At 47.5% G+C, this 16,080-nt stretch overlaps 1 protein-coding gene across 3 annotated transcripts in view; it reads right to left on the bottom strand.

The window, feature by feature from the left end:
• Positions 1–16,080, bottom strand: part of LOC138566520 (eukaryotic translation initiation factor 4E type 2-like) — a 247,557-nt gene that overhangs the window by 99,939 nt on the left and 131,538 nt on the right. For all 3 annotated transcript variants that reach the window (XM_069643960.1, XM_069643942.1, XM_069643953.1), the window contains 2 exons: positions 8,411–8,515; positions 8,130–8,282 (listed from right to left, as the gene is read on the bottom strand). In XM_069643960.1, coding sequence (XP_069500061.1) covers positions 8,130–8,282; positions 8,411–8,515 — 258 coding nt within the window. The remainder of the gene's footprint in view (positions 1–8,129; positions 8,283–8,410; positions 8,516–16,080) is intronic.

A 16,080-nucleotide genomic window follows, 5' to 3' on the forward strand; every position in this document is an offset into this window, starting at 1 on the left:
AGGAGCCAGGCCTGCAAGTTCAGCGACCCCGGGTCGTGGTGGAGGATGGCGCCTCCTTCTCTGGAGAGGAGATCTGCATCCGTCGGCAGTTTGACGGGGGGACACTGACATGTCCAGAAGGTCCGGGAACCAGAGCGGCCTCTGCCACGCCGGTGCAACGAGGATCATCCTGCACCAGGACCGTCTGATTTGGTTGATGAGTCACGGCAACGGCGGGAACACAGGAACAGGCTGTCCCAGGGGAATGAGAAGGCATCGCCCAGGCTCCCCGGCTGGGGAAACCTGCTGGCGAACCTCTAGCCCTTGGTGTTCGTCGCCATCGCAAATAAGTCGATCTGGGGATTGCCCCATCGTTTGAATAGCAGATCCACTTGATCCTGTCGCAGTTCCCACTCGTGGCAGGCGCGTAACTCCCTGCTGCATGAGTCGCGATGGTGTTCATTATTCCTGCCAGGTGGAAGAGTACCAGAAACATCCCTTGGGCGACAGCTCAGTGCCACAGATACTGGGCATCCTTGGATAGGGCTGGGATCTGGTGCCTCCCTGCTTCCAGATGTAGAACATCGTGGTGTTGTTGTCGGTGAAGACCCTCACAACCTTGCCCTTGAGGGAAGGAAGGTACGACCTGAGGGCCCAGAACACGGATCAGAGCTCCAGGACGTTGATGTGTAGTGACCTCTCCTCCGGGAGCCAAAGGCCTCTTGCGTGGAGATCTCTGGTGTGCGCTCCCCATCCCTCCAGGAAGGCATCCGTCGTCAACGTCTCCTGATGTGCTGGGGTCTGGAAGTCCATACCCACCGCGAGATGCGCGCGGGTGCCCCACAACCACAACGCTTGGCGGAAGGTCTCGTTGAGCGAGATCCTGTCTTCGAAGCTGCCCGTCGCTTGCATCCAACGGGCATCGAGGAACTCTTGCAGTGGACACATCCACAGACTGCACAGGCGCATGAGGTAGATGCACGAGGACATCATGCCCAGAAGGGACTTGATGGACCTCACCCTGGCCACGTCCATGGTCGACAGCCGTTGCACCTTGCCCAGGATGGCCCAGGATGGCCTTCGTCCTTTCCTCCGATGGAGAGGCCAATCGCGCCACTGTGTCGAGCCTGGCTCCCAGGAACAGTGCGACGGGACCAAGTGGGATTTCGCAAAGTTGATGAAAAATCCCAGATCCGTGAGCGGCTAGACGGTCTTCGCTGTGTGTTCTATGGCGAGTTCTCTTGTCCTTGCTCTGATGAGCTAATCGTCCAGGTAGGGGTAGATGTGGATCCCATGCAGGCGCAGCTGCGCTGACACTGGTGCTTGGTGAATACCCCCTGAGCGCCAACTTCAATCCAAAGGGGAGGGCCTTGAACTGGTAGTGCCGTCCTTGGACTACGAATCTGAGAAACTTTCAATGTCATTTTAGAATGGGGATGTGGAAGTAGGCATCCTCCAAGTCCAGCGACGATAGGAAGTCGCCCTCCTCCAGTTGCCCCAGCACATGCTGGAGAGTGACCATCCGGAACTTCTGGGACTTGATGTACTTGTTTAAATGACGAAAGTCCAGGATGGGTCGCCAGCCGCGGGTCTTCTTTCTTACAAGGGACGTGGTTTTCGTTCCTGGCCACGGGTGGAATGCGGTGGCACTTTAGAAACTCGAGTGTGCCCGCAGGCCAGGGCATCCAGCACCCATCAGTCGGTGGAGATGGACTCCCACACACTGACGCCAGCCGGCCTCCCACCGGGGTGCTCAGGTGGGGGCCCCCCCCCCCCGACGCTATGGCCGGTTCAGTCCTGCTTGGTAGCGGCCTTGCTGCCTTGGCCTCCTTGACGACAACGAGATCCTCCTGACTTGCCGCGTCCTCTGTAGGCCTCCTGCTACGAGGAGCGAGCCATCCAAGTGGTACGTCGAGGAGCCGCCACCAAATCTTTTGGAGGCACCTTGCTTGCCTCTGCAGTTCCGAAAGGGCAGCCATCGTTGCTGCAAAACTCCCAAGGCCCGTGCCGTCTCTGTCAGCCTTGATGGCCTGCAGTGACTCGTCCACTGTCTTGCCAAACAGGTTGTTCCCGTCGAAAGGCATGTCCAAAACTCTGGTTTGCACGTCCTGGCGGAAATCAGTTGCCTTGAGCCAACACTATTGCCCATCTGGCGGAAGCCGGTGTCAGCAATGTCCGTGGCCACCATTATGGCGTGGTCCGACGCCACCTCTCCTTCCTGCAGATCTCCAGGGCCTCAGCCCTCTTGTCGTCCGGGAGGAAGTACAGCAGAAGAGCTATCTTAAACCACAGCTCCCTGTCGTAGCGGTCCACAATCGCGAGGGCGTTGGCCGCTTTAATCGTCGTCGCCGACGAGATGACCGATCACCCCATGGTATCCAATTTCTTCCCTTCGCCGTCCAGCGGGGAGGTCGAAGTTGAAGCCGTCGCCCCCACCGCTTTCTTCTTGGCTGCCGCCGAGACGACCGAATCCGGGGTCGGCTATGCCCTAAGGCACATGGCGGCGGAATCCGGGACCCGGTACTTGTTTTCGTACCGGTCTCTCTTGGCAGGGGTCGTGGACGGGTTCTTCAGGAGCCCCATCCCCTCATCGCAGAGGAGGTCAAGCAACGGGACCGAGAGGACCTTCTTCCTCTTGGCCTCACGCCGTTAGAGGAAACCTTCCTTCTGTTCTTCGGGGCAGAGCTGGAAGAGCTCGGATGCCCTGGCGATCATGGCGTGGAAGGAGCCAATTTCGAGGGGCAGGGAGGCCAGAGGGGGTGGTGATGGAAGACCAAACCCATTGTCACCACGTCATCATCCGTCCCCGGATCCGTCTCTGTTCCTGCGTAATCCTTCGGATCTGGGGAAGGAGATGAAGCCTGTGAGGGATGAGTTCTCCTCTGCTTGCATGGAGGGCTTACTGACGGTCCAGGCTCCGCTGGGACGTCCGCTGGGACGTCCGCTGGGGTTAAGGGCAACCATGTCCTTATCTCTGTACACAAGGCCTGGATCGCCATCAGGATTGCTCCCGAGTTGTCCTGTGGCCCAGGTACCGGCTGCGACGGGCACGACGGTTGGGGAGTGGAATCCTCTACCTCCACGGTAACCTCATCGGCACCACCGTCGCTTTCCTCGTCCGCCTCATCGGGATCCCTCCCGTGGGAACGGACCTCCTCCAACCTCTTGTCCAGGATCTTCACGACTCTAGCCGGCTCCTCTTCAGAGGCTGTATCCGTGTCTGTGATGGCCACCACCACCCGCCCCCCCTCTTTTTCCACCGGGGTTCTCACGGGGGTCCTATCGATGGGTTGAAAAGAGGATTCCCTCTGTGGTGGCAGGGAAACTCTGGGCCCTGAGGTCGCCTCCACTGGGATAGCCTCCACAGGCTTCGCCAGGGCAGCCATGACTCCCTCGATAGGGGCCTTAGCCGGGTGAATCAGGGCCTTCATGTCTTTGGGCGTGCTTGAGGCCTTCACCTTGTGGGGGGGGGGGGCGAAGGGTCACCACCTTGCTCGCCCTCGGCTGTCGGTCGGGATCAACCGGGACTTCTCCCGAGGCTTACCCGGGTTCTCCGATTTCCTCTTCCCCGAGCCAGAGCATTGGCTCGTGGTTGATGGCGGTGAAAGTGCACCCTGCCTGGCAACCCAGGAGCCCGACCGATCAGCGCTCCCGGTGCCGCAGCCTTTTGTTGGGTCCCGGCGCCGGAGCGCCCTCAAAAGGTCTTAGATGACCGCTCTGACTTCTTCTCACCTACCGCTGGGCTCTTCCCTTCCAGCCAGTTGGTGAGGCGGATACGACGATCCATCATAGTCCGTTCCGACATGTTCTTGCAAAAGTCCTTCTCCACATGCGTTTTGTCTTTGTTAAGGCAGTAGAGGCATCTGGAATGCTCATCCTCCTTGTGGACATTCTGCAAACCGCATCCAGGGCAGCTCCTGAACAGCTTGGATCCGGGCGTGGTTTCTCCTTTCTCCTGGGCCATGTCCACGCGGGGTAGGCCTCAAAGATCTTACGGAATCCACCGACGAAAACTTGAGGGGCGTAGAAAATTCCAAAACCGGTCCCCCGTTGAGCAGAAGTAGAAACGGTGGAGCTAGAGGCTCAATTGACCGAAAAAATGAGATTAAACTCTTTGAAAAAAGAAAAAAAAAAATTATAAATCGCAAAAACGCAGTAAAAGCTCGAGAGCTATGGCACGAGGACTCAACACTTGAACGTGCAGTAAAAATCTGAAGATGGCTGCCAAAGGAGGGGCTTAGGTAGAGGGCAGTCATTGGCTGGGGCAGTATGACCCAGAGACCAGTGATTGGTTATTAGGAGAAAGACAGTTCAGAAACAAAACTGAAACTGATTTTTTCTTTACCAAGGATTCCCAGCCTGACGACGGGGAATATTCATGAGCATGTGAATCCATGACAGACCCCATGCTGGAGAAAAAAAAAAAATATCAGCTTTAGAGTTACTCACCGGAGAACTGCCCCCATTAGTAATACTGTTTTACTAATTAATTATTTTACTCCAAACCACAAAAGTTAAAAATGTTTATCTGGAGTAATGATCAAGGTTACTGCCATGCTTGCTATGTAACTTGAATATTCTCCACTTTATAGATTGGGTGGCCCAAGTTTAGCCTAAATGTGGTCGAAGCTTTAGTAAATATTTCAATAGTAATAGGACCTACTCACGTAAATGGACTGCTGCAAACAGTCAGACTAATAGTGCTGACTGTGGACTTAGATTTTCATGAAATTAGGACTGGATTAGCAATGGTCTGCATAACTTCACACTACCCAATGTATTGTAGAGTACACCAAATCCATCCTAACTGCACCTAAATAACACCTAGAAAGAGGACCGGCGAGCACAAAAGCCAAAAGGTTTCAGATAATTAAACAAGTTTGACACTTAGGAGGCACGATTATGTATTTCTGTATAGTCTCAGATGTTATTAAAGCATTAGTCCTGTAGCTCACAGTCCTTTATTAAATTATAGGACTAAAAATGGCAGCTAGTGATATTCCCTTTTCATCACCAGCGAGGTCTTCAGAGATGTGGTTAACGGACCCGGAGCTTCTCCCAAACGGGAACAGAGACCACCAACACCAGAAAGACACCTACCTCCAACAAGGAAATATTCTGTATCCCATAACAGGGGGCAGCAGCATTACTCAATACGCACAATCTCCCACATTTGCTACCTACACAACCGTATGCAACTCTGCGTTGAAGGACGTTTTTAGGAATCGGACCATAGTGAAGGGACATGATACGGTTATGTTCCACTTGGCCTTCAATGTGCTCATTATGGTATTTATTTACAGAGAGCGGACCTAGCTTTGTGAAGTAAACTGAGCGCTTTACAGAGATATACATCAATACAGATGCATAACGGAACAGATATACAGCAGGGGGGTAAGATACAGAGAAGCACAGAGGAGGGGTACAGCTGTACAGGAGGGTGGGGAGGAGAGAAGCGGACAGCGTCTAGCAAGCCAGGTGTTGAGGAGAGACTCCTTGAAGAGGTGAATCTTGGAGTTTTTCTGAATTGTAGGTTACAGGTCTGCAATTAGTGATATAGGGAGGAAAACTTGGAAGGCAGCTGGTCGATATACCATGGAACTCAGTAGGCGAATATTGGGAAAACCTGATGCGGTTTATCATTGAGAGCTATAGGGCCATAGCTTCCCTGTAGGGGAATACATCCAGGAACAAGGCCATGCAAGACTCCTAGCTTGCTGTAAACTCACAATTGGCAAAACAAAACTGGCAGGCTTCCATAACACCCCATCCTGATTGCCTCATCTTACTCCCCCCCCCCTTTAAGGCGAGAGGCAGATCTCTAAGCAGCTGCACATTAGCCTGTGTCCTAGAGGGTCTAATCACCAACTACTTTCATAGGTGCCCTACCCAGGAACAGTTCAACGGCACAAGGTTGCTGGCTGATCTCGTTGCGGCTGATCGCCTGTGAAGAAAAGTTATCCAGATTTGTGAACTTTACAGCCTGAAATTCAGATGCTAAAGCACATCTTGCAACACGTCCACTAACTGCCTCCTCAATGGTCCAATCTAAAAACAGATCTGAAACGCAACTGGCTGTCTACTACAGATTGATATTTCATTAGGGTAGTCAATCCCTAACAATTTGTCAGGATAAAGCTGAACACCAATGTGCTGACAATGCAACCATAGAAAATCGCAACAGTAAACGTACAGAGATGCATCTCTAAATTAACAGATGTATTTTACAATCCATGACTTAATTTAGGCTGTAACTTTGGAACCTATATAGACGCCAATGATTTAGGCTGGCATATTAACCGTAATACGACCTTGTAGAATTGAGACAGAATTCATTGCAGTTTGAATGACAGGCGTAAGGTATTTTAGTCTTGGTCTGAATCAAACAAAAAGGAGCAAATTATACGTATATAGTTGCAATTTTCTCTGGTTGATGCATCAGCGTATTGGTGTAAAGCTTTAACCTAAATGTATAGGTATTACAGGTGAGCTGCATAAAGCACCCAGACTGCAGCATAGATATGAGACTATTTATATTTAGCAAGAACAAGCACAGGAGGTTATGGCACACCTGTTTGAACGCGATAACTATAAGCCAGAGATAGGGTAGAAGTATATGCAAGCAGCTTGTCAGGCGGAAAAGTCACTCGCCCCCTGGTATGAATGTCAATTCCCCACATACACACAGTACTCCATTTCTAACTTGCCAAGAGTGAATACTTAGCAATGGCTAGGGACTGTTGCAAATGTCAAGGATTGCCTTGCAGTACAGTATTTGGAGAATGACTAAAAATGAATCTAACTGGTTGGCTGCTAACGTATAAGAAAAAATGCATGTGTCTTCTTTGACCCACAGCCATTAGAGTTTTTGGCACAAACATCGGCACTGCAAACAAGCCCAAGAAAATCAAGTCCAAACGTGCGGTAATAGGCCCATTTACCCTGGCTCACATTACAGTAAGCCTGAAAAGAGCTTTCAGAACAGCGATGTCCCCATTAGAGAGCTACCAATTCTGAAGCGAGACTACAACCCAAGAAGCATAAGAAAGGCTTCCATCGTGAGTGACCCAAAAGAGGCCAAAGATGGCCATGGCAATTGTGCAACCACACATTTGAGCCAGTTTGTTATCAATCCCTACCACACAAATGGAAAGTTTAGGTGAAGGGCAGCATTTGCTATCACACAACGCAGACACTGGTTGACCTGGCTATGTGGTTGGCCCCATTTACAGGACATATTCCCATATATTAAAGAGCCAAGGCTCCAGATAAAAGGTTTAACTGTTCATTGTACTCCCTACATTTAGCCTTATTTATACTCCACAGATAAATACATCCATTAATTGGAACAACTCATTTCAAAGAAAGTATGGGTTACAATCAAAATCTCAAAGTACAAACATAGCTTGCTTGTTATTCTAGAGAGAAGAATGGGAACTACTTTTGTACTCCCTAAAATCCACTTAAAAATCTAATTTACAGTAGTACTACTGACTCAAATGTTACTTTGAGCAAAACCTCTACTTGCCTTACACCTGAGAGTTCGTTAGAAGGTTACCATTTGCCACTAGCAAACCAATGATGATTCAGACGAACACACTACACTAAAGCATTTTTGGCATGTGTGTGACTAACCTAGTGGAGGTGTCTCAACAACATAAGAATACAAAATACACATAGTTGGAAATAGTGCTTGGGGCAGGCTGACTCAGAACATGCATTTTGGTTTAATTTATGTTTTGCAATGTGCCACATGAAGAATATGCCACTTAGACCAATGCTGAAGTCGAAAAGCAGAGGGGTACAGCTCTTAATACAGAGGAGAACCGAAGAGATGCTTATAAACACTAGAAATTACATTGCATTATTAAGAAGGAAGCTTTAACCCTTAACCAGCTCCCAATTTGATCCAACAGTCTGCAGCCCAAGGTTTTTGCATCAAAGGTTTCAGGGTTAATCTTAGGTTACCAGTACTGAACTAGATACAGAGGATACAATGCAATTTATTTTACCAGGTCTACAAAGAGTCAGTGCCTTGAGCGGGCAGAATAGTTACATTTAACAGGAAAAGCAACTTCAGTGCTTTTAATCCGGTCACAAGTTTTGCAGACACGGCATAAGGAGTCTCTCAAATTAAAGCCATGGCTCACCTGAAACCGTATAGAGACAACCACGCCACAGATCTCCTCCCCCACCATGAACTGCTCCCCCAGCATGGCCAGGATGATGTTCTCCCAGAAACGTGAGGCCAGTCCTTTCCGCAAGCGGATTATCCATTTGCCCCCATTCTTGTTTGCCTCATCCTAGGTAGAAAAGAAGAAATGACCAGAATAGGATGAGTGGAGGCAAATGCTAAAACACACGATTTCTCTTCAAGATTCCACCACCCCTACATGAAATCTCTGTACTTGGGTGTGGGCGTTTTACCTACCTCCCACATGGGTTTGATGCCTTCCTTAAAGAGGTGGAAATCACTGTAGCCGGTGAGGTCTCCAGGCCTCACCAAGTGGCTGTATACCTTCCAGAACTGCTCTACCTGCACAGTACAAGACAAAAAAACAGTGATCACATTTTCATTTCATGCCATATCTCCTTCACCTGCGAGACCCCCCACAAAAAAACAGTGATCACATTTTCATTTCATGCCATATCTCCTTCACCTGCGAGACCCCCCACAAAAAAACAGTGATCACATTTTCATTTCATGCCATATCTCCATCACCTGCGAGACCCCCCCACCCCCAGCACTTTTTGCTGGACTTGTGGATTCCTTTGCAAGGTTCCTGGCAACTTTTTCCCCCCACTCACCCTCTTTCACTCTGGCTATGGGAGTAATTTTATGTGTCTCAATATATAGGCATATTTTGCTACACACAGCCCCCGTTTGGCTTTCCTCTGTATTTTTCTTTTATATTCTTTGGGTGAACTACTGCTCCCAAGGGTAGAGGATACACTTTATCCCTTCTACAAAAAAAGATTCTCTTTAGGCAGCGCTGTCTTTTTTTTTTCGGGACTATGATCCGCGGTGTGCGACCTGGAAGCAGACCGTGACTACACACGCTTTGCCTTTTGGAGGAAGATGGAGAGCTTTGACACTCTTTCCAAGAGGGCCTTTTGGTGAATGGACTGGCCCGACCCACAATCCTGGGTGTAGTGATGTTCACCCAAAGAAAGTTCCAGATTTCAGCCAAAACCAACCTCTGTCGGCTGCATCTGCATATGGCTTGAATCCCCGTGGCTTTCAACGGGGATCAGCATGATGAAGAGAAAATTAGTACACAAACGCATTCTGATCAGAGAACAGACTGCGCAAAAAAAGTAAATGTAACAAAGTGCAGCTCCACAATCTATACAGGCCCCAACGTCCTGTCCAGCACGAGTCAAGTCAAGGCGCCGGGCAGAGCAGATGCCAGGCTACATCCCCATGGCTGCGCTGGGGAGAGGATGATCATAAATGAGGAATCCATGGGAGTTGAGGGCGAGAATCCATTAGAAGTTCTAACTCTGCACATTTTCCAGAGACTCCTTCCATTAGAGGAAAATGTGGCATAGAACATAACATTTATCTTTTTCAGAATGCACCATTTTATGACACTTAATGTCCCCTTGCACATATATGCAGCAGGCCAGTTTTAGACTGCAGCAACCAGCAGTTCTTTTGTGGCTAAGCAAACTAGGCAGGGTCCTCTTAATGGAAAAAAGAGAATGCACTCCAGCCTGACTGTATGAAAGACAGAAAGACTACCTACAGAGAAGGTACTTTTAAAAAGGTCTAGCCAGAAATCAATTGGCCCAACGGGCAAGACCAATATGGAGAGAAAGGTTGCATTTGGCTGTATTTCTTAAACATGTATAATGCAATTAGTTTCAAATGTTGGTTATTGGGTGTTGGGGACAGGCGTGTGCAGATTATCACTTGAGAATTGCCTCGTACTTGCCACCACTTATGTAAAATTAAGAGTACAAGCAAGGTCTTGTAGTCTGTCCAGTCTCCACAGATACTGAAAATAATTTGGTTGTAGTTGGAAATCAAAGCTAGAATTGTGCGCTCGCTCATGCTAGCAGGTCTTGGTAAATATGCAGGTATTGGTATTTATAGTGCGCTCCTCTGGAAGGAAAGCTGCTGCGCAGTGTACAATAAAGGAGCAATAATTCAAGATTGTGTACGTATTGTAGTGTCTTCCCTTACATGTCAAAACAGAAGACAATATGTTGCCACCCAGGAGGAGCCTGGTTTCGAATTGGAGGGCTTTCTAGGTGTGGGGGAAAGATGTGGCTTGACTGATGCAAGATGGGATGTTGTTCCGAAGTGTGGGAAATAGGCAGGGAAGGGTTTTCTGGCATTTTCCTTTTTACACTTACTGTTTCGATTCCATGAGGATATGACTTATTGTGTGTTAAGACACAGGCCATACTGGTTGAAACAGGCATGTGCATAATGCAGCAGGTTTTGAAGAGAATCAAGCATGAGGGGTAACCAGTCATGAATTAGTCACTTATCAGTGCCTTAAACCAACAGGTGTTGTGTAGCATGTCCTCAAAAGATTGAGGCAGCATTGTGAACTTTTGCAAAGACGACATTGCAACAGCCCATGGTATGTGGATCTTCTTGAAATAGTAGGCCATAAAGGAGAGACTGTTTGAAGATTATTACGAGTGACTGTATTTGAGAACAGCGGTGCGAGATGGTAAAGATTAAATGTCTGGTAGCCAAATCTGCATTTCAGTTGCTATGGAGCAATTGCTGACAAGGATGGGTAGGTGCTTGAGACCCACGCTTGGATGAGAGGGAAGCTTTCTCCGACTCTGAATGCTATTCATTGAAGAGATTTTCAAGCACCGTCAAATCTATGGCCTGCTAATGAGTCCAGATTCCATGATTGGTGATGCCAAGTTAAAGTCGCCCTTTATACATGTTAAAACGACAGAAGAGCATGGATCCTCAAGTCACTGGGTACCACAGCGATCTACAGGAGCACATTAAACAGGATGGGGCCAGCTGAGAACTAATTCAGTGTTGCCAAGACCCACGCGAGTCGACAGATTGTTGATCAGTGCTTGATAGTAGCGGGTTAACAGCTGGGGAGAACATGCCTAACTAGGAAGCATCCACAAAGGGTAAAGAGTCATCAACAACCAAGGTTCATTGTTGTGGGGCTGCATTTTTGGTGAAACTGAACTGCTAGCTTTTAATGAGGTTGTGGTGGCTTACTTCTTGCAGCAGGAAGACGACCGCTTTCTCTGTATCCCCAAGAAATGTCAGGCGAGTAATAGGCAGGTAATTGAGTGGACGTCAGTTCATAGTTGGCTACTGCCTCCCACTGCTGATCCATCCTATAAGTTTTCATCCTCATAGGAGGTGTGCATTATTCAGATGTGGTTGACCTGTGATTGAGAGCTCAACTCGGGTGGTCCATCAGAGGGAGAGGGATGCTAGAGAGGATGGAAGGATGTGGCTTTCTTGGTGTCATGGATGTGGAATTTCTGGTAATATGTTGCTGCAGTGTCTCCCCGTCTCAAAGAGGACTTTGCTACTATGGGTGTCATCTGCCATGGTGTCTAGCAAAATTAATCTTTGGCTGTGCTAATGAGGTTTGCGTTTGAAGAGAGAAATATTTTGCATTTGCCGAGATAGACTTGGAGTTATGTCTTGCTACATGTTCTCTTGCTTGTGGTTAATTTGCCCTCTGTGAGCTCTTGGGTGTATGAGAAGGTAGCTCCAACAGAGTGGCGAATATTAGTTTTCAGCTAGGGCAGAGGAGTGGGTGAGGGAATGGATCCCAGGAGGGTGTGGACATCCACAATGGTTTCTACTATGGAAATTACATCATATTCCAATTTGTCAATAGGTAAGGCATAAGAGGTATACAGTAATTTGGCCGATATTCTTTATCAGTCACTTCCACTAGTAGTGTGGATCAGGACTTCAATTATTTTGGGAGAGAGAAAGCAAGGGATGAGCAGGTGCAGTCAAAATGCTTCATGCTTTTAGAATTTACCATCAATTCCTTTTATGGAAGTCAAAACACCTCTCTGCTCAAGTTCTTGGAGGCAAAAAAAAAAATACATTTGTATTTTTCAAATGAAGACAGTAAAGTGGTCATGCATTCATTTTCTAAAGTTGAGAAAAAATGTAAGACAAGGTAGCAACGATATTCAGTCCGATTCAACAGCGCCTAAATTATGGGGGTGTTTGCCTGGGCTGAGCACCAGCATTTATTTTAGACTCCCATTGACTATGATGTTTATGTTAGCCATTGACCTGCAACAGTGTGCACATGCCACTTTGCACTCCATCCCAGGTTGGCAACGAATCCGAAAGTCACGGCGCTTGGTGCTCATGCAGGCCATGTTTGTACACAAATCCAGTCAGTATACAAGACAATGGCGCTGCTCCACTACTGTACCAACAGCCAGAACTGCCATAGCAGAGTGGAAGTCATGACTCAGGGAATGATAGGCCAAGACACGTGAGGCAGAGAGCAGTTAAGCAAGCAGGTGGGTACGCACAAGTCTATGTGCCTTTGTCTGTGGTATTACCAGCGTGCGGTGGGCATGGTTCTTGTGCTGCACCTCTGCAGGTGGCGGCACTCAAGAGGCACATGCAGAGCCTTGTTGATCTGGGCACCACGCCATTCTATTCTGTGGTATGCAGCCAATACGGGTGTGCTAAAAACATGCAGGCACATGACTGCAATTAGAGAAGCACAGTCACCAGTGCCATCAGTGGAGCCGACAGAGAAGACAACAGGTCAATCCCCAGCCAGTAGCACAACCACATGGACAACACTAGCTAAAAGGCCATTTTATTTTATTGCATCAATTAGTTTCCAAAAACAAACTAACTGCATAATGAAAAAAGAAAAGAAAACGAATACAAATGTTTCAACTCTATAGGGGAGGATATAAAAGAACCAGAAAGGAATAAGTAATGAGAAAAAGAACAAGATGGCACTGTGTTTGAATTTATAAGAATGAATTTCCAAAGACCGATCTGATGTCAAATGTTAAAAAAATCTCTTACAAAATTCAACAGTGCCAAAGTCAAGGATACCTCTGGGGCCAGAAAGAAACTCGCCTCATCAGCGTAGGTCAAAATCGGAGATACTTTTAATTTATAAAAGTCAATCAGTGGGCGAAGAGAGAAGGAACAGTAGTGTCATTTAAGTAAAAGTGCTTGTGATGCCAGGTTCTTGACTTTACTTCTTAGCCTAGCAACGCCCGGACCATCACAAATACTATTATTCAAAGTGATACCAAGGTAGACCATAGACGAGACCACGAGGACGACTTCCCCTGATAAATACCATAGTTTTCTTGATGTTATTGGATGTTCCTAGTGCCAGGATTTTTGATTTTTTTGGATTGATTCTTAGACCACTGTCCTTGACGTACAGTTCCAGTGCTTTTAACTGTCACTGAAGGCCTATCGCTGTTTGGTCTAGCAAAAAGGAGATCAGCAAACAACAACCTGCCCACCGAGGTCCCTGCAATCTTCGGCGGGAAGCTTCTTGTTACTTCGAATGCTTCATGCATATCAGAAATAAATAAACGGAATACAGCAGGCGCCAAACGGCACCCCTGTTTCAGCCCATTTTGAGAGGGGACGTTGTTCGAGAGGGTTCCTTCTCTATCCAGTCTAATTCGAAGGGTTGTTCCACTGTGTAATGCCTCCAGAGGTTCTCTCAGATTGTCTGGACAGCGCCATTTTCTTAGTTTATTCCACAGTAAGGATCTGTCGACCGAGTCGAATGCCTGTTCAAGGTCGATCGATGCAATGTAGATGTTTAAGTTTCCTTTCCTTGACCATACATTTTAGCGTATTGATAAGGACATTCAGTGCCGTTCTGATACCCTTACGAAACCCCGACTGCCAAGGATCTTGATGATGTGCCAGCCAACTCCAGTTCAGATGTCTCAGGATTATAGCAGCAAATATTTTTCCCACAACATCCAAGAGGGCGATTGGTCTATGGTTGCATGGATCCGACCTATCGCCCCTCTTGAAAATGGGGACAATAGACTTCGTCCAGGAGTGGGGTATCCTTGTGAAACTCTTTATAGCATTGAACAGGTTTGCCATGAACTGACCCCATTTCTCCAGATCTCTTGAGGATATCGTTTGTGAGGCCATCGGGCCCAGCTGCCCTAGAAGAGTTTGATTTATTAATGAGGTCAACAATGTCCTGTTTTTCAAATTTAAGATCCCAAGGTTTATTCGAGGGTTGATGATGTTGTATAACACAGGGTAGAGTTTATGAAAGTTGTCTTCCCAGGCCATCGCTGAAATAGGGTTTACAATTTTCGAGTCAGCAGGAGAACAGGTGTTAGTTTCCAAATACCAGAGATGTTTTTAGTGATCAATTTTAACATCATTTCGCCGTCTTGTTGCAATAACTGATGTTTATCTTGGATAAGCCAATTTCTGTAGTTTCTAATTTTTTTTTTTTATACAGGGCTGTCGCCTGGCGTGTTCGATTTTTTCAAGCGCCTCCTGGCCCTCCCAACAACCTTTTTTTTACCTGCTATTTGTACATCGTAAGCGTGCCTGTAAATCGAAGAACCTCCTTTTTGTGTGTCCTTCGTACGAAAAAACGCCAACACATCAGTGTATTCAATCAAGTGTGGACTTAAATCGTTGTCATCCAGTTTTAACCTCGGTAGGGCGTCCAGTGCTGACCCCATGTCTTTCCTCTTGATTCGGAGTCTATTACCACCCGGGCCAGTTCAAGATGGTGCTCCGGTAGGTGTTTATCAGGTGCAGTAACATTTGTAACCCAGTCCTCCCTTACAAGTTCCAAAATATTGTGGTCACTCTGGGTAGATGGAACCACTGTCAAGGAATGTACCTTCCCCAACAATCCTTCTGTTACGAAGATATAGTCCAGCGTGCTTGCTTGATTTGCACGTTTCCAAGTAATTGCTGCTGGTTTGTCACCCCGCAGACTACCATTTACCATATGGATGTTCCTTCGTAGAAGCTCCTTTTCGAAGTCTACTCCTCTTGTGATGTTTTTCGAGGCGATCAAGGGCAAAAAATGTGCATCCTTTATCGAAACATTCCATGTTGTGGTCCCCACAAAGGAGGACCTCCAAGTTTAGGCACAGGATCCTTGCGTCGTCAATTGCTTTTAGAAGCACTTCCTTGAAGGTGTCATCTTGCCCAACGTTCGGGCACCAGTATACATTGCATATAAGCAACTTCCGTTCCGGTGGAGCCTCCTGCTCTTTTGTGAGTAATTTAACTGTTATTAATTGAATCCATGGATTGAAGTTTGTAGCTGAGAGCACCGTTAGGCCACGGTATCTTTTAATGCCCAATAAGAGACCTGAACAAGATCTCCCTTTGGGGCCGGGTTTATGTGTAGTTCAAACCCGTCTAGAATTGGAAGGTCGCACAGCAATGTCTCCTGTAGACAGAATAAATCATATTTAGTTAAGTCCAACACTTGGTTTCCAAGTAAATGAGAAAACCCCCTTGTGTTCTAGCTCATAACTTGTTTACCCTTTGATATGGTAAATTGTTGAACACTAGCGGGTTCCGACTGGCGTTATGACTTTACTGCCAAAAACCCAGCCAGCCAACTCCAGTCCTCCGGGCTGCCTACGGAGTTCACCACAAATTTTTGCAAGAAAGAACATGTTGAGCCCCTACCAGCGTAAACCTGTATGTCCTCCTTACCCCTTGTTGCTACAGGCACCTCACAGTCATGATTGAATCCAAATAGTCGCTTTTGGGGTCGTCCAACAGACAGTACTCCATCTGTGTTGCTTTCTGTGAGGCTACGATGGTCCTCGTCCAACTCCTTGAGCGAAAAAACTCTAAGATTTAGTTTGTGGCCCGTTTTTATAAGTAGAAATCTGTTGTTCCATTCTCCCAGATGGAGAACTACACTGTCGAGGCGCTGCTGATTATGGAATTCAATCAAGTCAATGTCCTTTGATTTGATTTGGGCGAGGGAATCAGAGTGTAGAAGTCTCATGACATAAGCCCGGTTCATGATGAAGTTATCTTCATATCCCAATGTTCTTTCCAACAATAGTCGGAATGATCCCTTTACCGTCTTGGTCCCGTGCCCTTTGTCTTCAGGTTGAGTTGTA

This window comes from Ambystoma mexicanum, chromosome 1p, assembly GCF_040938575.1.
Source record: "Ambystoma mexicanum isolate Mex_15411 chromosome 1p, UKY_AmexF1_1, whole genome shotgun sequence".
NCBI lineage: Eukaryota > Metazoa > Chordata > Amphibia > Caudata > Ambystomatidae > Ambystoma > Ambystoma mexicanum.